Consider the following 26,182-nt stretch of genomic DNA (forward strand, 5'->3'; position numbering starts at 1 on the left):
CTCAGTGGTTAGCACTACAGCCTCACAGCGCCAGTGACCCGGGTTCGATTCCAGCCTCTTGTGACTGTCCGTGCGGAGTTTGCACACTCTCCCCGTGTCTGCGCGGGTTTCCTCCAGGTGCTCCGGTTTCCTCCCACAGTCCAAAGATGTGCAGGCTAGGTGGATCGGCCATGCCAAATTGCCCGTAGTGTTCAGGGGTGTGTGGGTTATAGGGGGATGGGTCTGGGTGGTATGCTCCAAGGGGCAGTGTGGACTTGTTAGGCTGAAGGACCTGTTTCCACACTGTAGGGAATCTAATCTTTTTAAAAAAAAAACAAGCATCTCCTAAAATGTCAGGATCAGTAATTCCAACTATATGCACTGCTAATAGTATACAGTATTTTTTTAGACTAAGGTGCCTGTTTGGTTTTGAAGTGAAAGAAAGTTTGCAACTGATATATTGCATTCTTTTGCTAGATTCAGTTGAATAACTGATTAGTTCACAACAATAATCTCAGGTTATGTCAGAACTCAACTGGAAGTGTATCTGCAACCCCTTCATTCTAGCAGACAGTAGACTCAATTCTACATGAATTGTTGATGTAATGCTTTCAAACTGTTTCTCACCATGTAAGGTGTCATAGTAAGTCATTTGGAAACTTTAAACAAATTATTAAAACAGAACCGACCAGCTCCTAATTCCTATCCAGTGATTACTACTGGATATGCAAATGCATAGACATTGAAAGGATTGATTTAAAGGCTGTTTATGGTCAAGCAGCTTTCTACCTTGGCTGGCACATGGATAACTTTCACTGATTATATAAAAACGTGGAGACATATTGCTACTTGACTTCCTGTCAATGAAGTGGGGAAGTTGGGGCGGGAGAATAAAACAAAAATGAAGTGTGGAGAAATTGTGATCCGGCAGCATTTGTGGAGAAAGAAACCAACATTTTCTGTCCAATATGGCATTTCTTCAGAACTCAGCAAATAAAATGTATACACTGTCAGAAAATAAACCAAAATTGTTGAATCCTAAGGAACTACAGTTTTCTATAAATGTAAATGTTTTGAAAAATATATTTGGCGTGGTTCACCTGTTTACTGAATGACATCACATGGATGTGGTATCCAACTGCCAAAGATTTTGGGGAGGTAGAATATTTCAGTTACTAACTCTTCAATATAGTTCGCCTTTCTAAGGGATCAAACAGTAGCGTTGTTCTTGCAAATAGCTAAAAATTGACAAAATATTGCAATAAAGGAAAGTCCAGTTATTTAATTACAAATGTAAATTTTAATGCCTCTGTTACAAACATTTCTAGTTCTGTTGGTAATTCAAATGTACAGAAAGGGTATTCAGAATGTTCTTCAGTATTTCGCTAGTTGTTTTTTCTATTAATGACTGACGTAGACTGACTAGTTCTATTAGAACATTTTATGACATGATAAGTTTTCATTTCACTTGTTATGAACCTCCTGCTATATTTTATATTTCTGTAAGTAGGTTGTCACAGTTTTGTTTCCCTTAAATTCTGAAGTTACTTGTTTTAGAAGGAAACCTAGCATTGCTGCTTTGATTGAACAGGTAAAGGGGCATGTAATAGTTTTGATGGCTGATAAGTTTACAGCTATTGTTGAAAAATGGACAAATGCAAATTCAGTTCAAAAATATACAATAGACAATTCATCATTCAATCATAAGTAATCAGAATCATATGTTGTGTATTATATCGCACTATGTTGTTATAAAACAAATTACTGACTCACTGATGAGTGAAAATATTTATTTAGCTTTTTTAAAAATAATCCTACCCTAACTTTATACATTTCTATTAGAATGCATCTTAACCTTCATTTTAGTGGTGATGTGGTGTAAGATTGTATACTGTAGTTGTTTAACTATAGGGGGGCTTAGCTGGTGAAATGCACTCACTAAACGTATCTGTCTTTTGTTTACTAGTACGTATGTAAGGACTGCAAGAAGAATTTCTGTTCGTTCTGTTCAGTAATGCAAGAAAGTCTACGAAGATGCTATACGTGCCAAGTGTTACAACAGACTTCCTTCCAACGTAATGAGCTTATGAAAATAAAGGTTAAAGATCTACGCCAGTATCTAAGCTTAAGAAATATACCGATTGAAACATGTCGAGAAAAAGAGGACTTAGTACAGCTTGTATTGAGCCATCATGAATCAGACGCTGACGGATCAGACACAGAGAATATTCGTTCACCAAGGTCTCAGAGTTCACCATTTTATACTACCCCTCCTTCCACTGCGTCAGCATCAGCAGCATCATCTTCTTCTCAGGGGATTTCCTCCAATGAAAGACCCACCTCAGGAACTCCAAACATGCATCAGGTGGATAACTTTTTTCAAATGTATTAAATTTTTTTTTGAAAAAGAGATAACAATGTATTTTTAAAAACACATTCAGAATACAGTTATATTTTTTAAAAATAATCCTAATTTGCTGATTTTTCAGTATTCTTAAGCAACTAGGAGTATAAAAGCAGTAATGTTTATAACAGAGTAGATATGCACTAATTGCATTCTTGAATACATTGTAACAGTTTCCCAAAACATGAACATGTGTTTTTCTCCAAGATTTAGGAGACACTTTTATTTTTCTCATCTACAGAGTTGATCAAACCCAGTGTGGACATCATTCTTGTGCATTTTGTCATTGTATCCTAGAATTTCATGCAGTGCTTATATTAAGATATTTTCAGAGGTGGAAAAGGCCATTAAGGAGCAAGTGGTTTGTAATTAGAAGAACACAAATTCTGGAGCATAAGAACAGGCTGTTTGCATCAAGTTGTTTAAAGTCCATATTTACAATCTGACGAAGCTGCCTTCCACTGTTACCACCTCGCCAAGTATACCTTTGTTCCTTTCTCTGACATGGATGAAGTCCCTCCTGAAATGCAACAATACTGTATGTTTGAATTACCCATGTGGCTTCATGTTACGTATTTTCATTATTGTTGAAGAAATTACCCCAAATTCTTTATTTGATCTATTACATCTTAGTTAGCAAGATCGCTGGTTTGTGATATGGAATGATGCCAACAGCATGGGTTCAATTCCCACACTGGCAGAGTTTACCATGAAGGATTCTCCTTTCAACCTCTCTGCCGGCCTGAGGCATGGTGACCACCATTGGTCGTCTGTGACGAGAGAGCAACTTCATGGTCTGGGAAAACTATGGTGCTTTTATCTTTTTTATGTAGTTCTAGCACTTCATTTTTAATGTTCCCTTAGTTTTGCACAGTCCTAGCATTTCAAATAGTTTGCCCACATCTCTCTCATTAATCTCCTCCATAAGTTTAATGACCTCTGTCAATTATTTTTCTTCAGCTTTTCTGTTTTGTGAAAGAAATGACAAAGCCAGCTACATATTTACTGCTATCTTGTCTTCTCAATTCTGGTAACATCTTTTGTGAGAATGGCATTGGTCAGTGAACACAATAGCTATGGGATGATTAGCTGTATTTTCCCCCTTTGTTTCAAAATCTTTTTCTTTTTGCAACGCTAGTTGAGAAAACAGCTGACATCCTGTAACTGTTACACTCAATATTTCCACTCTTGCCTAATTTTCTTGACCTCTTACCTTTGTAACTGAATACAAAGGACATCAACTGATTTTCTGGGTGTTTTTACATTACAAAAGTGTGATATTAACTATCAATGTGATTTGATGCAATCACCATCAGTCTAAATTATACTTTTAGAAAGTCAGAACATCTGTGAGTTTTCTTCACTTTATTCGTTTAATATTATAAGCTAAGAAATCATCATTTGATCCTCAAGTTTGTACAGCCAGAAGTTCATAGAAAATTGTTTTTATCGCTATAATTTCTTTGACATATGAGTCTGCTTGTACTGGTTTTCTTTTCTTTGAACATAAATGTTCGAAAGCTTAGCATCCATTCCTTTGTTTCATATGGTCTTGTTAGTCTAATTAACTTATTCTGGCTTCTTTCTGAATTACATTTTATATTAGAATGAAATAATCCATGTCATTTTATATCAAGAAGCTTTTGTCAGGTAACAATGACCTGGTTATTTCTTTGATTCAAAAAGGCCGTTTTTTTTCAGTCAGAGACTGCTTCCCCATGGCAAACTGACTGTATCCCTTTGGAATAACTGCAAAGATTCTTGTCTGCTCTTTGAGCTGTGTTACTTCAAGGCTGAACATTTGCTAAATGGCAGTTTTGCTGGTTTTATCTGTGAAATACAAGTCAACTATTATTTGAGAAAAACAATCAGCAGCAAAGTAGCAGCATTCAGTGCTGATCTCAAAGAAATTTGCCTACAAAGACTTAGTGATCTCCGTAGTGTCAGTTTTCCCTTGCTACTAATTTGGCACAAGTCAAAGGAATCTCCAGGCATTTAACAATAGTAGCGTCATTGAGGCATAGTAAGCAGCCAATCACATTGATGAATTCTCAGACTGAAAAAAAGAAGGTAAAATAGCTTGCCCAACACAATTTTTAATTATAATTTTAGAATATGAAATACACAATTGGGTGTTACACATGGAATTATTGTAGAAGCTGAAATATCAAACTTTTAAAAATTTTTAAATGTGAAATTTTTAATGGGTGAGTCCAAAGATGTGGGAGCTAGGTGGATTGGCCATGCTTATTTGACCATAGTGTTCAGGGATGTGTAGGTTAGGTATGTTATCCATGGGAAATGCAGGAATATAAGGTAGGGGGATGGATCGAGGTAGGAAGGTCTGTGTGGACTTTTTGGGCTAATTAGCTTGTTTCCACACTCTGCGGATTCTATGACTTCCTTTTAAGAAAGAGTTAGACATCCCATAAAAATCTGAGGATGCAAGCCGGTTGGTTGTGTGAATAGACAAGGTAGTGATGCTGTGAGCAAGCTGGTGTGCACCAAGATAAGTGCAAAGAAAGCAAGCAAATGGTCCTTAGATGTGCTCTAATCCAATTTGAGAGTTGTATGCCCCATACATAAGATGTCACTGCTGCAAGCTTTCAATGCAAATTGTTGGTGCGCCCTGCACTGCAAATCTGTGTAGTAAAATTGATATTGTGTAGTAAAAGTATTAGGATGGACTTGATGGATAGGTAGATTGTGGGTGTCCATGGAGGAGGATTGTGTTCTGAAATATTGCTAGCAATTTGTCCAACATGGAGGTCATTTGGACCAAGAGGTCATTTGTCAGAAATGTTCTCTGGTTTCCTTGTTGAGTTTTCCTGATGTTGAGCTTATTTGCCAAGTTTTGTAAAACGGGAGTATGACTGTTAATGAGGCTAGTTATGATGTCAACATAGTATCATAGGATCCCAACAGTGTGGAAACAGACTGTTTGGCCCATTTGAGTCCATCCTGACCCTCTGAAGAGCATTCCACCCAGACCTACCCCTCTACCTTGTCCCTGCAACTCTGTGTTTCCCATGGCAAATCCACCTAGTCTGCGCATCCCTGGACACTATGGGCAATTTAGCAAGGCCAGTTACTTTTGTGCTCCTGAGATGCTGCTTGGCCTGCTGTGTTCATCCAGCCTCACATTTTATTATCTTGGATTCTCCAGCATCTGCAGTTCCCATTATCTCTCTACCTAACCTGCACATCTTTTGGAATGTGGGAGGAAACCAGAGCATGTTCTCCTTACATCTGTGTTGATTTCCAAACTCCACACAGACGGTTGCCCAAGGGTGGAATCAAACCCGGGTTCCTGGCAACGTGAGGCAGCAATGCTAGCTACTGTGCCATGCCCCAGCTGCTTACTGATCAGTAGTAACCATCAATTGGCATCTCAGCACTGTCTAGCAAGAATTTTGCCATGCTGCCTAGGAAAAGCGAAAAAGATGGTGTGATTATCTTGACGTTGAGATGGGCCCAGGTATATTTGTAGCTCTGTTCTGCCACATATCTTGCCATAGCATAAAACCCTATAAAATTCTGCACATTGCCTACCACAATTCATGTGGCTAGACTGTAGATTTATATCTATTGCTGGATTGCTTAGTTCTGTCAATTGCATGCTGTTTGGCATGCATGTAATCCTGTGGCATAGCCTTGTCAGTTTGACAACATATTTTTAGGTATGTCTCATGCTGTTTGTGAAGTGCCTTCCTATACTTTTTGTTCTTCTGCTTCTTATATATCACTGTATCGCTACTTCAGGGTCGGTCTGCCCTGGCAGTTTGATATACCCAGTGGCAGTGGTGTCTGGGCCATTTAGCTTTAGTCTAGTAAACTGACAGGCAATGCAAGTTATGTTCACTAATCTTAAAAGGTAGTGTAAGGAAGATTTTTATCTGAATACTAATTAGAATATCATTAGATATATATCTATATCTTGGACTTCTCGATGAGTGGCTGACTGCAATGGGAAAAATACTGCATAAATGAAGAAGACAGACTCTTTGACTGGAGTTGCTCAGTCTACAATACTTTCTGAGAGAGGGACATGACACCATTTGTATGTAATAAAGCTGCTGCATTTAAACGCAACAATCAGAAAACTTCAGAAAAATCAGCAACAGCTGGTCCCCTCTTTCTCTCTGAAATTCCTCTCATCAAAGTCAGAGTTGAAACACCACTAGAAGGCCTCACTGCTGCAAGTGGAATTCTTAGGGAGCATTGTAAATCAACTCGACTGTCTCCAACAGTAACTAGCAAAAATTTCATATAGAACGCAACCTCAGCCATGGACCAACATTTGGACAATTTGCTGATAGCTTGGAAAAAAAGTTTTTTATTTTTTGTTTACAATGAACTAACTTTACTTGAGAAACAAGTAAACCAGGTCCTTTATTATGAGTAACATACAATCTGATACATGTATAATTGGCTGTATAACCTTCCTTTTTAAGTTCACTTTGTCATGACTGGTGGAACAAAGAACAGAATCAGCTTACCCCTCCTAACTCAGTGATAACAGGAAATTTGAGTGAACCTGCTATATTGGACAGCATGTTTGTGCAAAAATCCTGACTGTGAGTTGTTGAATCCATGTTGCCTGCTGTTTGGTTTACAATGGAAAATATTTTCTCTACAGTCTTTACCCCAACCAAAAGTCTTTGGGGAATTGAGATTCAAGGGACTATGTATGCTTTCAGATAAATGCACCTGAATATTTTGATTTAGAAACTTCATTTGTAGGAGGGAGAGTGTTCCTTCGAGAAAGTACCTTGTGTAAAGACTCTAGAATTTGTAGGCCTTTGCACCTGTGATTTAATGAATTTCAACCTGGAGGTTTGCATTATTAGAAATATAAGATCTGAGCACTTTGTGACGAAGTCATAAGCCATTTCAGTCAGCAAATCTTTGGAATTTTTTTGTGATGTTCAAATAACTTTATCTGGGAAGGTAACTTTTTTGATATTTAATAACGAAAATGAAACATCACTCACTTAGAATTTTAATATTCTTACTATTAAATCTGAAATGAATTTTTAATTTTCTTCTTCAATGAGGATCTTTCAAACAATGTACTTTAAAGTATCACAGCAAATACAATGACAGCTGGTTGAAATGATCAATTAAGTATTGATGGAAGTGGCAAATTGTATAAATAACTTTAGTTACTAGGAAACAACAAGGACTGCAGATGCTGGAAGCCAGAGTAGTAAACATGGAGTTGGACAAACCCGGTGGACAACATCAGAGGAGCAGGAAAGTCTATGTTTTGGGCTGTATGCATCAAAGTGAAACTGCTTTGGCTATTTTTAATTTCATTGTTTAAATTAAAAGTTAAAGTTATGGAATTAAAGCAAACTTCTGTGGCTCATAGAATTTGTAACAAATATAAAAGATACTGGAGAAACTCAGCAGGTCTGGCAGTATCTATGGAGACAGTCAATTCTGAAGCCCACCTATACTGGATCAAAACCTTAGCTCTGTTATTGACTCTGTATCCATAGATAAGATCTACTGAGTTTCTCCAGGATTTTGTGTTCGCTTGTGCAATTATTTTAGAAAGAAGAAACCATAACTATCTGTTCAATTGTATCTAGACGTAAATTGCCATTCATTTGCAAGTGCAATTATGTACTCAGTTATTAATAGTAGCATCTTTATTCTGTGATGGAAAGATAGCCAAATTGAAGTTTCATGAGTAGAGATTTTGTGGGGGTTAAGACACCATGCAATACATAAATGGGAAACTGGATTTTAGTATTCCCAATTGTCGAATTTTGAATATTTATATGATCACAAATCTTCCTCTTATCAGAGATAATTGGAAGTGGAATTGTAAATGACAAAATGCAACCAATGGAAATATTTATGCGTTAAAATGCAGTTGTAAATCAAACTCTGGCTTCCCTTTAGGGAGTTTTCTTCTGTGAGATTACAATTTCAACTCTTACTGTTTTAACGAAGTGCTTTGTCTGTGTGTAACTATCATGCCTATGAGCCAAATGATATTTCTAGACAGAGATTTTAACCTTTTCTGCTATGGATAACCTACTGTACTCAAGGTTACATCCTTCTATATTATTTTGTTAGTTACAAATTCACATAGACAAAAAAAACTCACTTGTGCCTCAAACCTGCTCCAAATAGAAAAAAAATAGAAATTCTGAGGAAGGGTCACTGAGCCGAAACTTAACTCTGTTTTCTCCTCCACATATGCTGCCAGACCTGCTGAGCCTTTCCAGCAACTTTGTTTTTGTTCCAAATAGAAAGTACTTGGAAAGGTCAGATCTGAAATACTAACTCTGATTCTCTCTCCACAGACTGCAAGGTCTGGTGAGGAGTTTCTAGCATTTCCTGTGACTCTCCTAGTAACTTGCGTAGTATTTGCAGATGCAGAGATAGTAGGAGCTGCAGATGCTAGAGTATCTGAGATAACAAGGTGTAGAGCTGGATGAATACAGCAGGCCAAGCAGCATCAAGGAAGCAGGAAAGCTCAAGTTTCAGGTCAACTTTGCTACTCCTCTGCTGCTTGGCCTGCTGTGTTCATCCAGCTCTACACCTTGTTATCTCTGGCAGATGCAGAATCTTACTTGATAAGTGGGGTTGAGGGGATTAGCTGAGTTGGCTAGATGACTAGTTTGCAATCCACTCTGATGCTAATAGCATGGGTTCATTTCCTGCATTGGCTGAGGTTTCATTGTTACATATGCACTTAGATGTGCACTATCCCTTCAAAAGAGCAGAAGTAGGGGAGGCAGTCTGAAACTAACTGGAGCTGAGAGGATGCACAATGAAGTATTCCCTGTTCTAATTTACACTGTCTGTCTACCTCATGTTCTGTTTTTGGTTCTACGGGTCTATGAACCACAAACATCATAACCATGAAGGTTAACCTTGCCTGGGGCAATGCGAACCTTGGATTAAGCCACCACCAGTTGTGTCTCTAATGGAAAACCGCCCTATGGCGACTCTACTTGATGAAAGGTTCCATTGAAATTGCACTTTATTTTTCATTCATGGGATGTGAGCATTGCTGACTGGGTCAGCACTAATGGCCATTCCTAGCTGCCCATGGGAGAGTTCTTGAACAACTACGGTTCTATTTGGTGTAAGTAGTCCCACAATGCTGCTAGAATGGGAGTTCCAGGATTTTGATTCAGCAAATGTTTCAGAACGGTGATATATATATCCAAATCAGGATGGGAAGAGACATGGAGCAGAATTTGCAGGTCATTGTGCTCCTATGTATCAGTTGCCCTGAATAAATCTTTTATAGGTAGAAGTACTGACGCTTTAGAAGGTGTTGCCTAAGGGCGCGGGCGCACGCGCCCGCGCGTGCACACACACAATTAATAGTTGCTGAGTGGTGATAATAGACATCTGTGAATAACACATCTGACTGCCTCTCGTGCTACTGTGAGATCAGTGTATATATATTCTGTTGTACAGTTGTTTCTCCATATCTGCGAGGATTCCATTCCCAAAAACCTGTGTGAATGATGCAATTGGCAATTGTGGAGCACAGTTTGTAATAATCTATGCCCACATTATTGCTACTACTTGCAGATAGAGGATTTTACTGTTGTGATATTATTCATATTAGATTGATAGTTACTTGTGGGAACTGATGACATACTTTCATGTGCCGTAGCTGCATTACTGTTTGATCAGATATAAAATAACTTTTGCACACCACTTTGAAGCTATCAACTGGCAACATTTGTGCAAACATGGCTTATCCTGCAGAGTTGAAAAATAAAGCTTTTAAACCATCTGGTTCTTCATAGCAATTGAAGTATTATCAGACTGTGTCTCCTCCAACTGGTCTTGAATTACTTGCCAGAATTTATATACAGTGACTTAACTCCACGACTTACAATAAGTTTTGTGTTTAATTATGAGAACTTAAGAAAACTGGTTAAATTGTTTTTGTTTTTCATAATCAAGACTGTTAGCAGTTAGTGAAACATGGCGATTTAATTTCTTATCAACGTTTTTAAACAGGAAAGGGAAGAGGCAACATCTCCAATGAATAGAGGATCTGAATCACAGCATCAGGAATATGTAAGTGGAGGATTTTGGGGTTTGCAATAGTTGTGGATCAGCATCAGTGGGCACCTCCATAAGTCAGCTTAGCTTGGATCAAAAGAAATGCAATGACTTTAGTTGCCCGGCTGAGCAGCTGAATTGGCTGACCCGCTGGTTTGCCACAGTGTTGCTAATGGCATGGGTTTAACTCCTGCACTGGCTGCAGTTATCATGAAAGACTCTTCCTCTTAACCTCTCTCCTTTAGTGGAAGAATGGTGACCCTCACATTAAATCACCACCAGTTGTGTCTTTCTGATGCGACTTGACCTTTTTACGTACAAAAAAAGGCTCAAGCTAAATGCCACCAGACCACTTAGTTAATGTAGAACAAGTATGTAACTGATTTCAGTATAAACTGTTTGGTGAACTTGAACAATTCTGTTGTCTTTCAATGGTGTAGCAAAATAATAGAGAGGTTTCTGCCCTGTTAACTGTTACCATGCATTGAAATAGAATTTCACTTACTCGGTCAATGACTCCTTTGAGTTGAGCTGATGCAGTTTATCTGGTGGCCGAAACTTAAGATTGTAGGCAGTTCAACTAGAACCTCTGAGATGTGAAGTTGTCTGCCAAAATGACTAAATAAATATTGGTTTCAACTCTACTTGCAAACTTTCATATGTCTTCATCTAAGCCACAGTGTCAAAGACAGGACATCATTTCAGGATGATTTGATTGTTCAGTCTGTTTTAATTCACTATTGGTTCAAGAATTTTTGAAGACTTAAACTAAAATACTTGTAATTTAAAATGCTTAAAGTTAAACACCATTTTTTTTCAGTTACATTGTATGTTTATTCCCCTACTTGGCCTGTCTATTAAGCACATAACACAACTTTATCCAGCCATCAGACTCTGTACAAACATAGAAATTAGGAGCAGAAGTAGTCCATTTGGCTGTTCCAGCCTACTCCAGTAAGACCATGGCTGATGTGTTTGCTTTGCAAGTTCCATATTCCCATCAATCCCTGATAACCTTTGAATCCTTTGCCTATCAAGAATGCACCAATCTCTGCTTTAAAAATACCCAATGACCCCACATCCACTGCCTAATTTTTAAAAATGTCCCCTACTCTGGATTTGACTGAAAGAGAAAGCATCCTTCCATGCCCACTTTTTAAGACTATTAAGGATCTTTTAAATTTCAATCAAATCATGCATTGCTGTTCAGAACTCTAGTGAAAACCAGCCCAGCAATGCCCGGTTCTTTTCTCATTCGACAACTTACATCAAGTATCAATCTAGTGAACCTCTTCTGAACCACCTCCATTGCATTTTCGCCTTAAATAAGGAGACCGATACTGATCACAGTATTTGAGATGTCATCTTTTGTGCCCACGCCTCATAAACCAGAACCCACTTATCTACATTCATTTTTGAAATCTTATTTGTCCTTTGACAATTTGCATGTGGCTCAGGTAGAAAGCTGGAGATTATCACTTTCAAGGTTCTCCTTTTTAATTCAACACTTAACTTCTTATGTTTTCTCAGCAGAATGTCTTTCCTGGCTCTACTAATGTGTTTGGTAATTACATGAATCATGATCATTGCAAATTCTTTACCAGCACTCAGCACAGTGACTAGGGCTCAGACTATTTGCTGCAGACAACAGTGTCAGTCCCCTTCACTATACTGTACCCTATTAACACTACATGTTGTAGATTCTAATACTTTTGTATTCCATCTACAGAAACCATAATAAAACAGCTTATTGTTTCAACAGGATTTGGTCAAACTTAATGATATGTGAACGTTTCCCCATAAATAATCCTTCTGATCGTCTTTCTGGATTTCTATCCACACAATCGCACCAGTTACATCATGTCCTGAGATAAATATGTTGGCCAAGCAGATCACTAAATTCTGTCTGCCTTACAGGAAACCAATAACTGATAATCCAGTGTGCATATTGTGAATATTAAAAAATATCCTGCAACAAATATGTACTATATCATAATCTTTTAGCTCAAGGAAAATTTGTACTTGTTCCATTTGACTAATCGTGGACTATTTTCTAAAAAATCAAATATTGAGACTAATACAATCCTAATTTCATTGCTTAAAGTTTCAAAATTCAATGCATTTGGTTATGGAATGTGGCATTGCTAGCTGCCCTAATTGCCCGAGAGAAGATGGGGGTAAGCAGCCTTTGTGAATTCCTGCAGTCCCTCTGGTGAAGATGCACCATAAGACCATAAGATATAGGTGTGGAATTAGGCCATTCAGCCCATTTTGAGTCTGCACCATTCGATCATGGCTATGTTTTTCAACCCCATTCTCCTGCCTTCTCCTTTGATCTCTATACTATCTGTTTCTATCTTAAATATGCTCAATGACTTGGCCTCTGTGGCAGTGAGTTCCACACCACCCTCTGAAGAAATTCCTTCTCATCTCAGTTCTAAAGGGTTGTCCGTTTGAGGCTGTGCCCTTGAGTCCTAGACCTTCCTACTGGAAACACCTTCTCCACATCCACTCTTTGTAGGCCTCCTCAGTATTCTGTAAGTTTCAATGGGATACCATCTTTATTCTTCTGAACTTCTGAGTTCAAATCCGAAGTCTTCAACTACTCCTGAACTGACAAGCCCTTCATTCCTAGGATCGTTATTGTGAACTTCCTCTGTACCCCTTCAAAGGCCAGCATATTTATCCTTACATAGAGGGTCCAAAACTGCTCATAATATTCCAAATGTGGTCTGACCAGAACCTTATACAGCCTCAGCTATATGTCCATGCTGTTGTATTCTAGCCCTGTCAAAACGAAGGCTAATGTTGCATTTGCCTTCCTACCTACCGAGTGACCCTGCATGTTAAGAGAATTGTGAATAGGAACTCCCAAATTCCTTTGTTCTTCAGATTTCTGAAGCCAGTCTCCACTTAGAAAATATACTCTGCATCTCGTCTTGTATGAAACATTGGCAGATTGGTTAGCACTGCTGCCTCACAGCGCCAGATACCTAGGTTTGATTCCAGCCTTGGGTGACTGTGTGGAATTTGCACATTCTCCATGTCTGCATGGGTTTCCTCTGGCTGTTCTAGTTTCCTCCCACAGTCCTAAGATATGCAGGCTAGGTGGATTAGCCATGGGAAATGTGGGGTTTTAGGGATAGGGTGGGGGCGGGGGTGCGTGGAGGGCTGGATATGGATGGGATGCTCTTCCGAGGGTCAGTGTAGACTTGATGGACCAAATGGCATCTTTCTGCACTGTGGGAACTCTGATTCTGTTCTTTGTACCAAAATGCACAATCTCTCACTTTTTCAAATTGTGTTCCACCTGACAAAGTCCTTCTGCAACCTCCCTGCTTCCTCCACACTACCTATCCTTCCATCTTTGTTTGAATTATCTGCAAACTTAGCAACAATGCCCTTGGTGTCTACATCAAGATTATTGCTGATAATATATTTAGTTGGGGTCTGAACACAGACCCCTGCTGAACTCCTCCAGTCCAGTCTGCTGTTGGGGAGTTCTGGGGTTTTGAACCAGGAACAATGAAGGTATAGTGAGATGGTTCCAAATCAGCGTGGGGTGTGGCTTGGAGAAGAACATACAAGTGCTGGTGTCCTATGCAACTGCTGTCATTTGAATCATCATTAGGAGTCCTACAGTGTGGAAACAGGCCATTCAGCCCAACAAGTCTACACCTCCCCTCTAAAGAACATCCCATCCCCCTCCCCTTTACCTGTAACCCTGCATTTCCCAAGTCTAATCCGCCTAACTTGTGCACCCCTGGACACTATGGGCAATTTAGCATGGCCAATCCACCTAACCTGCTCATCTTTGGACTGTGGAAGGAAACTGAAGTACCGAGTGAAGTGCAGACAAGGGGAAAATGTGCAAATTCCATACAGTCGCCCAAGGGTGGAATTGAACCCGAGTCTGTGGTCTTGTGGGGCAGCAGTGCTGGCTACTGAGCCACCTTGTCAAAAATCCAAGGTTAGAAAGTACTGAGGACCAGAGATAAGTTGTTGGAGTGTGTCTCGTAGGTGGTAAACATTGCTGCCACCTTAGTGTTGATACAGAGGTTGGGGTTTCAATCAAGTTGTGTTTTGTACTGGATAGTGTTGAGCCTTTTGTGTTTTTGGGCTATATTTATTGCAGATAAGTGATTGAATATTCAATCACACTATCGATCGATGCCTTGTAGATGGTGGACAGACTTTAGGGAAAGAGGTTGTGTGACTTGCTCTTACAGCCATTAACATGAAAATACAAATTTTGACATACAAATTTCCAGCACACACAATCCACTTGACACTTCTGAGCCTGCTCACCCATTCGCTAAGATCATAGCTAAACTGATAACTTTTTTCATTTATTAATTTCCTAGATTAAACTGAGGATCTCCATTCATTTGGTTAGCTCTTTTCCTTAATCAGCTGTAGAAAATTTTTCCATTTTTATTTCTAACTTTTGTCTCTAATTTTTTCACTCTTAATCTTTGTTTCTTAAATGTCAGATTTTTTGCCTTTTAAGTTTGACATCATCTTAAACTTTACTTTGGTTAACCATAGATGATGGGTCCACTCCATTGGAATTTCTCTTGGTGGAATGCATGTGTGTTTATATATGCTGAAATATTTCATCAAATATCTGGTACTGCATGTCTATTAACATATGCCTAAATCTTATCTGCCAGTTCATTCTGTTTTCATGCCTTCATAATTGCCCTTAGTTAAGTTTAAGATCAGTCTGGATTTACCTTTCTGTTATCTTGTCAGCAGGTACACAGAATTAAATGTCAATTTCTTATGATTCTCCTCTGAAGCAGCAAAGATGTGTACTGTGTGTCTGGAGTCAACTGCTACAGTTGACAATCAGGTGCTTCATGAACAAGGAATGTTTCCTGCTCCTGAACGATCTAGCAAACAAGCTAGATAACTGCTATGGTGCAGTCTGGTAATCTGTTAGCTGGGAGCAAATTATCTTCCTACAGAAGATGAAATCACAAACTGGCGCTTTTGTTTTAAGAAAGACCTTAGCAATGCAACTGAAATATTGCAGATCCATTTTCTGTTTTTCCAGGCATTGTTATCAATTGAATGAATTCCCCTACAGTTGTGCCTACCTTACTCGGTGCTTCTGCGGTCGAGCTGCTTGGCATACAGATGTACTGAAGGAATCAATAAATCTAATGCAGAATCAAAATGGCTCACTCTTTCAAAGCAGTATGAAAAACACTATTTCCATTTGGGTGGCTCTGGTAGGGAACCTGCTTTCTTAAAAAGGTGATTGAAGTAGTGAGAATAACCAAGAGACAGGGCTGCATGATAACATACCACTTTTGAAACTGCAGTTTGAGTCCAGTGCTGAATGAAAATTACTGTGCCAATGAGACTGGACCATCGTAAATCAAATTCCAATTCAAAATCCATAATCTTAAAGTAATAATTTGGAAACAGGTGCCCTTTTTACATCGTATTTTAAAATCATCAAACAAATATTAGCATTACTGTGTGACTTCTTTGCAGGCAAATGAAATCATTCCACCCCAAAAAACAAGAGCCTCATTGTCAGACCTATCTAGTCCTGAAGACATTGAAGCATTGACTGTTCGTCAGCTGAAGGAAATACTGGCACGCAACTTTGTCAGCTTTTCAGGGTGTTGTGAAAAGTGGGAATTAGTGGAAAGAGTAAAGAGATTATTCAAAGAAACAGAAGAAAATCGCAAATTCTGTAAGTTTGTCTCAAATGTTTTATTAGAAATTTATTCATTTAATTCAATAAGTAGTGACTTAAATTTCTCTGTTGCAGTGGAAAATGGAAATAATCCAGCTGTAGCTGCAGGTAAGTTGTCAACCTTTCTTCAGCTCTTTAAGTTGAAAATGAAGTATTTTGCAATTAATAAGGGGTATTAGAGACTGCAGAAGGAAAGAGATTCTAATTAAATTATTTCCATTTTACACAATGCTGGATCAACTTTTTAATAAAAAGTATATTCTTACTGTCTGACATACTGTAGTTAAATTTCTATCTGCTAGACTGCTGTAATAAAAAGGAACATCTACATGGGATATTGTTGAGATATGGTGCACTGAGATGTAGGGAAACCTGGCACATGGATGTTTTCATGGAGGCATGAGCTTTACTATTGATATTTAAGTTGTTGCAATGCCGGAGGACGGAAAGTGGGTGAGCAGGTGCAGAGGGGAGATGACGTTTAGTGGGAGTGGTGGAATTGTAATGTGACCATGGTTGTCTGAGTTTATGGCCCCAGCATTTCAGTTGGCAACGCTACTCTGAGACCAATTTCCACTTGGGGAAGCCTTGATCAAGCAAATAAGAGACAGGGAAATTTTACTTCACTAATTTGCAAGTTAATTGAATTTAAAATCAGTAGAACTGAAAGTTTCATTAAAAATTACATTTCATAAGCTAATTTTAATTAATTTGACTTGTAAACAATCCAAGATCTTATAACACTTTTTTTAACAACACTGATTTAATACAAAAGGATTGTTTGGGTCCAGGAGGACTTGTTTAAGATGGTATATAGATTGATACTTAAAAATAAAATGCTTGCTCCATGCTCCTGTAATCCCCTAGTCAGGCACAACTCCAACAGCAAACTTACTGAATCATCTTGCCTCTACAAAGACTGCAGCTCAGCAGAAATTGACCAAATGAAAGTTCTGATTTAATAATAAAGCTGTAATTGTTGTGGATTTGAACAATAAATGTCATGTTAAGCACTCAGGATTATTAATGAAATTTTGCAAGTAATACTATTGATTAGTTACATTAACCCTCTGAACTATTGAATCTAAACTGTTACAATATGAACTTTTGAGGTATTTCAGTTGGTGTTTGACAAAATACTAATCTTCAAAAAGTACAATTTGAATTGAACAAAGTTAGAATATTTGTAATCAGTTAGTCAGTGCAAGAAGCAAGTTAATCTTTTTAAGGGTAGCTCCTTCAATGCGGCCAAAATGTTCTACAGTGGCTGATTTAATTTGTGGTGATCAGTGTCAAGTTTTTTTTTATACTTGTTCTGCTTAATTCAATAACTGTACAACAACATGTTTCATTTTAAAAAATTTGTTCTTTTAGCATTGTATTGAATTTGGAGCAGCAATAATCTGACATTTGTAAGCACAGTGAGAACTCAATTTTGCATTGTACAAGTGCCTCAAATTAACTGTTAAAGTTTTTTTAGATTGTTTTGGCAGTAATGTTTAATACTTTTTTCATTTAGATAACCAGTTTTTTTTCTCTCTTCCCCCCCCCCCCGCGATTCTGTTTTTCTTCCAGTTGAAGAACAGCTGCAGTTCAGCAGTGATGAGAATCTCTGCAGGATCTGTATGGATGCAGTGATCGATTGTGTTCTCCTTGAATGTGGTCATATGGTCACTTGCACTAAATGTGGAAAGCGCATGAATGAATGCCCTATTTGTCGACAGTATGTTGTACGGGCAGTACATGTCTTTAAATCTTAAACTTGGGAGGTGTTTGAATGAAAGAAGTTGGCTTTTCCTGTGGATATATGAAACTTGATGGAGAAACATTTTATGACCATATCAATGACTGTAAATTGTAGCCATTTTGGATAGTGTTAGTGGAATGGAATTTCTTTTAATTTACTAACCGTTATCATTACTTATCACTAGGAACCTTAAAGATATTAGAGTTAAACAACACTTTAAGATGCAAACAAAAAATTACTGACTTTATCAGCACTAAATCAGAGATTAAATGAAGGATATGCTGGGGAAAAAAAAACAAAGATTCTATTTTAAATTTTTCACCGCTTTTTTAAGTCTCCTAAAACATTCGCTATTTAACGGATTAATGTGTGATAGTGTAGCTATTGAGCATTCAGCAGTACCCCATATGAGAACAGAAAGGAAACCTCAATCTTACATAACTTACTGCCAACTATCTTTTCTCATTTTTGATTTCTGTACATTTTGTACACTGTTTTTAAATTCATTTTGACTAATAAAGAATGTATTGGAATAGCGATGGTCATTCATTTTGACAAATTACAAAAATCAATATGCAAAAATGTTTCTGATCCTTGCATGTGCTTTGAGAGATTTTTGTAAAACTAACATTTTTTTCTTTCAGTTTTTAATTTGTATTCTGTTCCTTCCATAAAGTTGCCTGACTCTATTTTAAGCCTAGATGTTTAAAAGGAGTTGAAACAGCTATTATGCAATTTTAATGTATAAAGACATGTGTCAAATCTGTGGTGCTTATTATTTCTAACTGCAACCATTACACTTGCCTATAGAATCATTAACAACTTAACAGAATTTTTATGAAAGAACAGTGCGTCTTCTCAAGATAATTTCTTGTGTCCAGTTGTGGTAAGTAACTTTATGGGCAGTTGCTGGCAGCCAACAAGTCAGCCTTCAGTGAAAGGAAGGATGAACTGTAGGAAGGAGAGCAGAAGTACAGTGGCTTGGAGACAGTGTACTATTTGTTAATTACAATGAACTAGATGGTGGAATAGTTAGTCAGACAGGAAATGTCCTAGCTGTTGAAATCAGGGATGGGGGCCAGGTGAAATAAAACTATACAACACTTACGACAACACTCTTAAGTGACTTGTACATTCCCAGAACCAGAAGCATTATAGATTCATGATATTTTTTGTGTGCCCCCCACCAATTAACAATACTTGGATTTTTGTGGGTTTTGATACCTCATGCAGTTTACAACCCAAAGCAACAAAAGCACTTTCTTTGTACAAACAGTATATTGAATACCGTATTTTCTGATTTTAGAGTCTTTATGGACAAAGTCCAGGGTGGATCAGTTTCTGTTGAACATGTGCTAGGCTTCAAAGTTATGCAGGCACACCAAATAGCTTTCATTGTTAGCCAGAAAGCAGAAAAACTTCAACAGATCTAGCATTGAGGTTGCTAAATGTTGATGGAACTGACAAAGAGGACTCCATACATTATAAGGTAGTAAACACGGTAAAACCTGGCCCTGTTTATATTAATTTTTCACTAGCACAAAGCTGGCACGACTTAAAGAAGTTTGCACAAGAGCAATTAATGTATTAACTGCCAACACATTGCCCACAATTGTTTAAGAACAACTTTTGAATCCTGTCTTCTACTTCTTACATTCAGCCCTACCTCCTTTGAGGATTTCAGACATTTTTGAAAAACACTGTGTGTGTGTGTAACATACATTTTCTGAGAAACTGACTCAAAGCTTTTTAAAAAAGATTAGAATACAAAAGGACAACATGATCAAGGGCTAAAATTTAAGGCAGTTTAAATTGTAGTACTTCCATTAGATGCCACATACCTGACATCCATTGTAATAAACACAAAATTAATTCTCATGTCTCACCCTGTCCTTAATTTGCATCTCATCGTTATGCATAACAAACTTCAACAGACACAAAATGGGGTGGAAACCATTGTTTTCTCAGAGAAAATGATCATTTTCATTTAGAAGTGTTTAAAAAAAGTTTTGTACAGCACCTTGAGTATTGTTCCCCTGTGAGTCTAACAATAGTTCAGTACACAGCTTTCAAGACAGGTTTTATACAAATTCAGCAATGACAAACAGTAAATGGTGGAAAACCAATATCTTGTCACTTTACAGTATTATTACTGCTGCTAAGCTGCTTGCCTTAAAGGCATGCAATGATGGCACATACAAACATCACGAAGATCATTCCACATAGAACATGTGAAACTTTACAGAGATTAAACCACAAGTAACAAACAGCAATTGAAATCAATTGGAATTCAATTGTATATAAGTAATAATGTTACTATTGAAATTTCCACACTACTCTCAATAAAGTAATTTCTGTACAAAAATATTTCTGCATAATGTATGATATGTAGAGTTTAACAAAACAACAATATTTATAACATGGTCAAAATGTGTGGTCGAAGATATCTTTGTTTTAAGACTTTCTTTTAAAAGAACTGAAATTAAAATTTACACTGCACATGCTTTAGTTGTAAAACGTGCACAAAAAAGTTAGTTTTTTTTTAATTTTTTTCCCCCCCTCTTGCCACGTAGGTTTATACAAATACAAACAGTTGTGCATCAGTGTCTTTTTATAACATTATTAAAACTTAGGAAATAAACTTGATTTTCAGACTGATTGAGACGTGGAAAAGTTTTTGTTGGGATAAGCAGCTTTTGTCGTCGCCACAGTTCATCCTTGTCCTTCTGTCTGATGCCAGTAACTTGAAGCAAAATGTGGATTATAATTAAATCGCGGAAGAAATTAAACATCCTGTTGCATGGTCCGGTTCCTCTTTTTGCTTAGTTAACTGAGTTTTTGTAGAAGTTTTTCCTCTGACAAACTGAACTGAACACTAACAGACATCTCTGCAATGAATTGTTCACAACCTTCTTTTGTTACCTGTTTGCAGTAACGGAGGTCTATTCGGCAGATGTTACCACAGCGTTTGAAATAGGTTAGGCACTGGTCAGTGACTTTATTGCAAACTGAAGAAGAAAGACATTATGCAATTTAAGTAAGGCAATGATGTACTGGTAATTCTCAACTTAAAACACTCTATTCACTTGCACTTAACATGCTGAAACAGATGAACAGAACTAAATCCAAAGTAATGGGCTGAGTCACAAGAAAAGATCAGACATGTTTAAGAATTAATCATATGTAAACTCTTACAAGTTATTAAGGCAAAGTAAAATCAAATGACATGAATGTAATTTAGTTAAATGCGATCTGGAGAAAACTTAATACTGATGGATAATTCTAAATATTTATCAAAATAACAGCAAAATATTGTAGGTAGAATAAATTAACTCAGTAGGAACTGTAGATGCTGGAGAATCTGAAGATTACAAGGTGTAGAGCTGGATGAACACAGCAGGACAAGCAGCATCAGAGGAGCAGGAAGGCTGACGTTTCAGGCCTAGACCCTTGTTCAGAAAAAAGGAGGATCTGGGCCTGAAACATCAGCCTTCCTGCTCCTCTGATGCTGCTTGGCCTGCTGTGTTCATCCAGCTCTACACTTTGTTATCTCAGAAGTCTAATTAACATCGGATTTCTAATATTTTTCAACTGCGGTTTTTCCCCACTGAAATCGCTCATCTTGGTTGCAGAGGCCAGAGAAGACAAAATGAGGAATCAACCAGTCTAAATTACTCTAATTTCTATTTAGACCATATAGTGGATACTTTTTAAAATTGTATACACAATCAAATTACTTGCAAAGCAATTAAACAGTGAGTTTCATCAATTTTAGTTTAAATAATAACTCAACGTACACATTTCTCACCTGATAGATTGACATCTGTTAAGGAATCTCTAGTTGTAGTGCCAACTGCTGTTAATAGGTTAATTGATTGATCTGTCAGATGATTGCAGTAACTAAGGTCTAGTTTGGCTAACGTTGGCATATGTCTAATAAGAAGCCGGAGTGTTGCATCTGTAATGTCCAGTCCAGCCAGACGAAGGTCTACCACATTTCGTAGCTTGCTGCGATTGTCAATTTGACCTTTTAAATTATGAAAACAAGATAGTTATTAATAAAATTATAAGAAATAGAAGAACAAACAATTTAGCTCCTCTCACTCCATTGTTTAACAAGATACTGACCAATCTGCATCAAGCCTCAACTGTTCATCATAGTCCTAAATACTTTAGTGATCTAGCCTCTGCAACTCTCTGGTAGAGAATTTCAGACCTTCACCTGGCCTCTGGAAAAAGAGATTCTTCTGCATCTTGGTTTTAAATGAAAAAAATCTTCTCAACATTTACTCTGTCAAGCTTCCTAAGAATCTTGTATGATCAATTGGTCACCCCTCATTTTTTCTAATCTCTAATAAACAAAGGCATAACTTGTTTACCCACTGTATCAATCTATCCAATTAACTACCATCTAATCAGCAAACAGCCATATGACCTGATTGGACTATCATGACCTTACTCTTTACAACTGTAAAACTGTTTCAAAAGTTTCAACTCCAATTCCCTAGCAATATCAGCAGAAATTCAATTTGCCTTAACTGCTGGTTGCACTTGCATGCCAACCTTTTGTATTTCATGTACAGGGACTCACAGAGCCCTCTGTACAGCACATTTCTGGAGACCCCCTCTATTTAAATAATAGCCTGCCTCTTGATTCTTCCTGATGTCTGCATGACCTCATACTTTCCTATATAAACTTCCATCTGCCAAGTTTTGACCACTCACTCAATCCATCTACACCATCTTGCAAGTTTTGTATGTCCTCATCACAGCAAACGCCGCCTACTTTTGTACCATAAGTAAATTTGAAAACATTACACTCTGCCCTGTCCTCCAAGTCATTATTGTAAATAGTAAATAATTGAGATCATAGGACTAATTCTTACAGCACTTGAGTTACATTTTCTAACTTGGAAAAAGACCCATCAATCCCAATTGTGCCTTATATGTTAACCAATCCTTAATTCATGTTAATACATTAACCCCCAATACCATAAGCTTCTCTGTTGTGAAATAACCTTTTATATGACATCTTATCACTATTTCTACCAATTCCCCATTATCAAATTTGCTTGTTATATCCCCAAAGAATACTTACAAATCTGTCAAACATGATTTCCCTTCACAAAACCCTGCTGACCATCTGATAGCTTTTTCAAAAACAAAATTAATGCAATCTATATCTTCCTTAGTGGACATTATGTTCCCAAAGACACGTTAAGCTAACTGATCTATTGTTTCCTGCTTTCTGTATCCCTTCTTGAGCAGAGGTGTCATATTAATAGTTTTTCAATTGGCTGTAGCCTCAAACAACTGAGTTCTGGAATATTTCAACCAATGTTTTAAAACTCTTGGATGTAGGTCATCAAATCCTGTGACATGTCTGCCTTTAGTCCTATGAGATTGTGAAAACTTGGTCTCTTGTGTTGGAGAGTTACAATATCTGTCCTCCCATTAGAATTCTGCTAACCTATTATCTCTGTGATGTTTATACTGTCTTCCACCACGAAGACAGATGCAATATATAGATTGTCTGTCTTTTTCCCTATTATTAATTGCCCAATTGCATCCTCCAAGGGTCCCGCATTTACCTTAGATACTCTCTTTCTATATACAAAGAGGTTCTTGCTGTTTGTTTTTTTATTTATTTCTTGCCAGCTTACTTTCATAAGCTAATAAAAAGGCTGAAAATTGATTTTTAGTCATTTGCTGCTGGTTCCTAAATAAAATTCCCAATCCTCTAGCCTACCACTATTTTCCATTGCTTTGTATGTCTTAGATTCTGATTGGATACTCTATTAGACAATGTTTGTTAATCATGGGTCATCCTTCTCATCACATCCTTTGACCAGAATAAATTTTTGCTGCATGTTGTGAAATTTCTAATATATTGGATTCTCACAGTTGACACAATTGTACTAAACATGCTTATTCCTTATTAAAAAGTAAATACCAGCACAGATTTTACCACAATTAAAATACTTTTCATCTGTGTTAGATCGATTAGATTGTACTGCGTAATCTGCTATGAGGGTGAGTGGATCAAATTGTCTGTTTCAACATTAATTTATGAAGTCTGTGGTTTTAAAAGAAAATCATGAACTCTGACTGCTAAAAAATTACAGCAACATTAGTAAAAGTAAAATGCAAATCCACAGAAAGGGCCTTTTTGTAGTCAGTTTGATTTTGAAGTCAGCATTCAATTCAGCATTGCTATTGAAGAGTTTTCTACTTGCTATTCAAGAAGAATCTAACATATCAATCAATGCTAGAAAACAGAGCTGTAGGCATTTTGACATAAGAATGGAAGTATGTGGATTACAATCTGAAGATCAATTTAGTTTTGAACTTCACGTGTTGTGAGCTGTCTATGAATGTCAGAAAACAAGCCTCCAAGCCAAGTCAACTTGAAATGTGGATCTGCCATCAGTTGAAGAATCGACAAAAAGTGTTTAGAACAACTTCTGAAACAGATGGTCATGTAACGTAATGCTGCAGTGGAGGATCCATCTCAGACTCTTTTTCAGCTCCTCATTGACTGGCTTCTGCAACAATTAGATTCACTCCACAGATATTTAAAAAAAAGTTGAACAGACTGTTGAATCAGCACCACGGCCCTGACAATTTATCGGCCAAACACTTGATACGTATGCTCCTGAACTAGTCAAGCTATTCCAACATAGCTACAACATTGTTATCTATCAGATAAATTGGAATATACTCATGTATGTCTCATCCATAAAAGACAGGGCAAATCCATTGCAGTCAATTACTGCTGCATTGGCCTATTCTCAAACTAATAACAACCCTATCACATGACACTTACTTGCCAAAATCTGCTCATCATACTCAGTCCGGGTTTTGCTGAGATTGCTCAACTGGAGGCTTCACCACAGCTTTGGTTCAAACATGGACAAATAAACCGAATTCTAGAGGCAAGGTGAGAATGACCCTCCCCACACCTTGATATCAAGACAGCATTTGACTGAATGTGACATCAAGATGCCCTATCAAAATCAAAGTCAGGGAGAGATGGAGGGGGGCTTATCTAGCGATTGGAATAATACCCAACACAAGAGGTTCAATTAATAGGTTTTAATTAACAAAAAACTGGGTGACTGGATACACCATAGCTTGAAACATGGCAAGTTTAGAAGATTTCGTACCTGGTCTGTTGTCAGTTGGAGGAGAAAGCAAATCTCTCATTTGGGCATCTTTTAATCCTTCCACCCATCTAAGATCCATAGTTCTCAGCAACGGACAACTAGAGCTGCAAAGTGCAGAGATTGCTGCCCAGGAGCAGCCTGAAACAACCAAATCCTTAAGACCTGAAAAGGGGAATACAAACTAAGTTGAACATACCAGCTGCTCAGCAGTTTGAACGTAATGTGCTGAAAGGCTATACTCGAGAAATTAATATGAATCTTCTAAAAACTGTAAATGATCAACTCTGGAATCACAAAACATGGCAAGAACAATCACAAAAGAAATATCGAAGTCACTGTTTATTCTCACAAAGGAGCTAAGTGTGCTCATGTATTGGTAGTAACCTAAATAAAATTTAAGGAGTAAAACAGGTAGGAATTATGGAACGTCAGCAAATCCAGAAGAAGTAACGACCCTGAGGTTCGGGTCCTGTGAATAGTGGTCAACAACCTCAAACTTCCACTACTTCATGCTAATATTGTGTTGTTCATTTTTAAAGATTCTGATATCTGGATGTGAGTTTGCTCGCTGAGCTGGGAAGGTTAGTTTTCAGATGTTTCGTCACCATTCTAGGTAACATCAACAGTGAGCCTCCGGTGAAGTGCTGGTGTTACGTCCCGCTTTCTATTTATCTGTTTAGGTTTCCTTGGGTTGGTGATGTAATTTTCTGCATTGGTGATGTCATTTCCTGTTATTTTTCTCACAGGATGGTAGATTGGCTCCAAATCAATGTGTTTGTTGATGGAGTTCCGGTTGGGATGCCATGCTTCTAGGAATTCTCGTGCATGTTAAAAAAAACTAACTTTTTTGTGCACGTTTTACAACTAAAGCATGTGCAGTGTAAATTTTAATTTCAGTTCTTTTAAAAAGAGTCTTAAAACAAAGATATCTTAGACATATTGGACCACACATTTTGACCATGTTATAAATATTGTTGTTTTGTTAAACTCTACATATCATACATTATGCAGAAATATTTTTGTACAGAAATTACTTTATTGAGAGTAGTGTGGAAATTTCAATAGTAACATTTATTACTTATACACAATTGAATTCCAATTGATTTCAATTGCCGTTTGTTACT

The 26,182-nt window shown here is 37.5% G+C and overlaps 2 protein-coding genes across 21 annotated transcripts in view; one reads left to right on the forward strand and one right to left on the reverse strand.

Annotated features, from left to right (window-relative positions):
- The window catches only part of rnf34a (ring finger protein 34a), a 28,125-nt gene extending 7,612 nt beyond the window's left edge, over nt 1-20,513 (forward strand). The window contains exons 2-6 of one of the 3 annotated variants that reach the window (XM_048555989.2): nt 1,946-2,344; nt 10,388-10,447; nt 15,938-16,142; nt 16,221-16,253; nt 17,721-20,512. In XM_048555989.2, coding sequence (XP_048411946.1) covers nt 1,946-2,344; nt 10,388-10,447; nt 15,938-16,142; nt 16,221-16,253; nt 17,721-17,905 — 882 coding nt within the window. In that variant the 3' untranslated portion in view covers nt 17,906-20,512. Of the gene's footprint in view, nt 1-1,945; nt 2,345-10,387; nt 10,448-15,937; nt 16,143-16,220; nt 16,254-17,720 lie in introns of all 3 variants that reach the window. The other 2 variants (XM_048555987.2, XM_048555988.2) reach the window with 2 other exon arrangements.
- LOC125464024 (lysine-specific demethylase 2B-like) overlaps nt 16,192-26,182 on the reverse strand; it is a 216,739-nt gene continuing 206,748 nt past the window's right edge. For all 18 annotated transcript variants that reach the window (XM_059655045.1, XM_059655036.1, XM_059655041.1 and 15 more), the window contains 3 exons: nt 25,059-25,220; nt 21,701-21,919; nt 16,192-20,900 (listed from right to left, as the gene is read on the reverse strand). In XM_059655045.1, the coding sequence (XP_059511028.1) occupies nt 20,719-20,900; nt 21,701-21,919; nt 25,059-25,220 (563 nt within the window). In that variant the 3' untranslated portion in view covers nt 16,192-20,718. The remainder of the gene's footprint in view (nt 20,901-21,700; nt 21,920-25,058; nt 25,221-26,182) is intronic.

The sequence above is a fragment of the Stegostoma tigrinum genome, chromosome 26 (assembly GCF_030684315.1).
Source record: "Stegostoma tigrinum isolate sSteTig4 chromosome 26, sSteTig4.hap1, whole genome shotgun sequence".
NCBI classification, from domain to species: domain Eukaryota; kingdom Metazoa; phylum Chordata; class Chondrichthyes; order Orectolobiformes; family Stegostomatidae; genus Stegostoma; species Stegostoma tigrinum.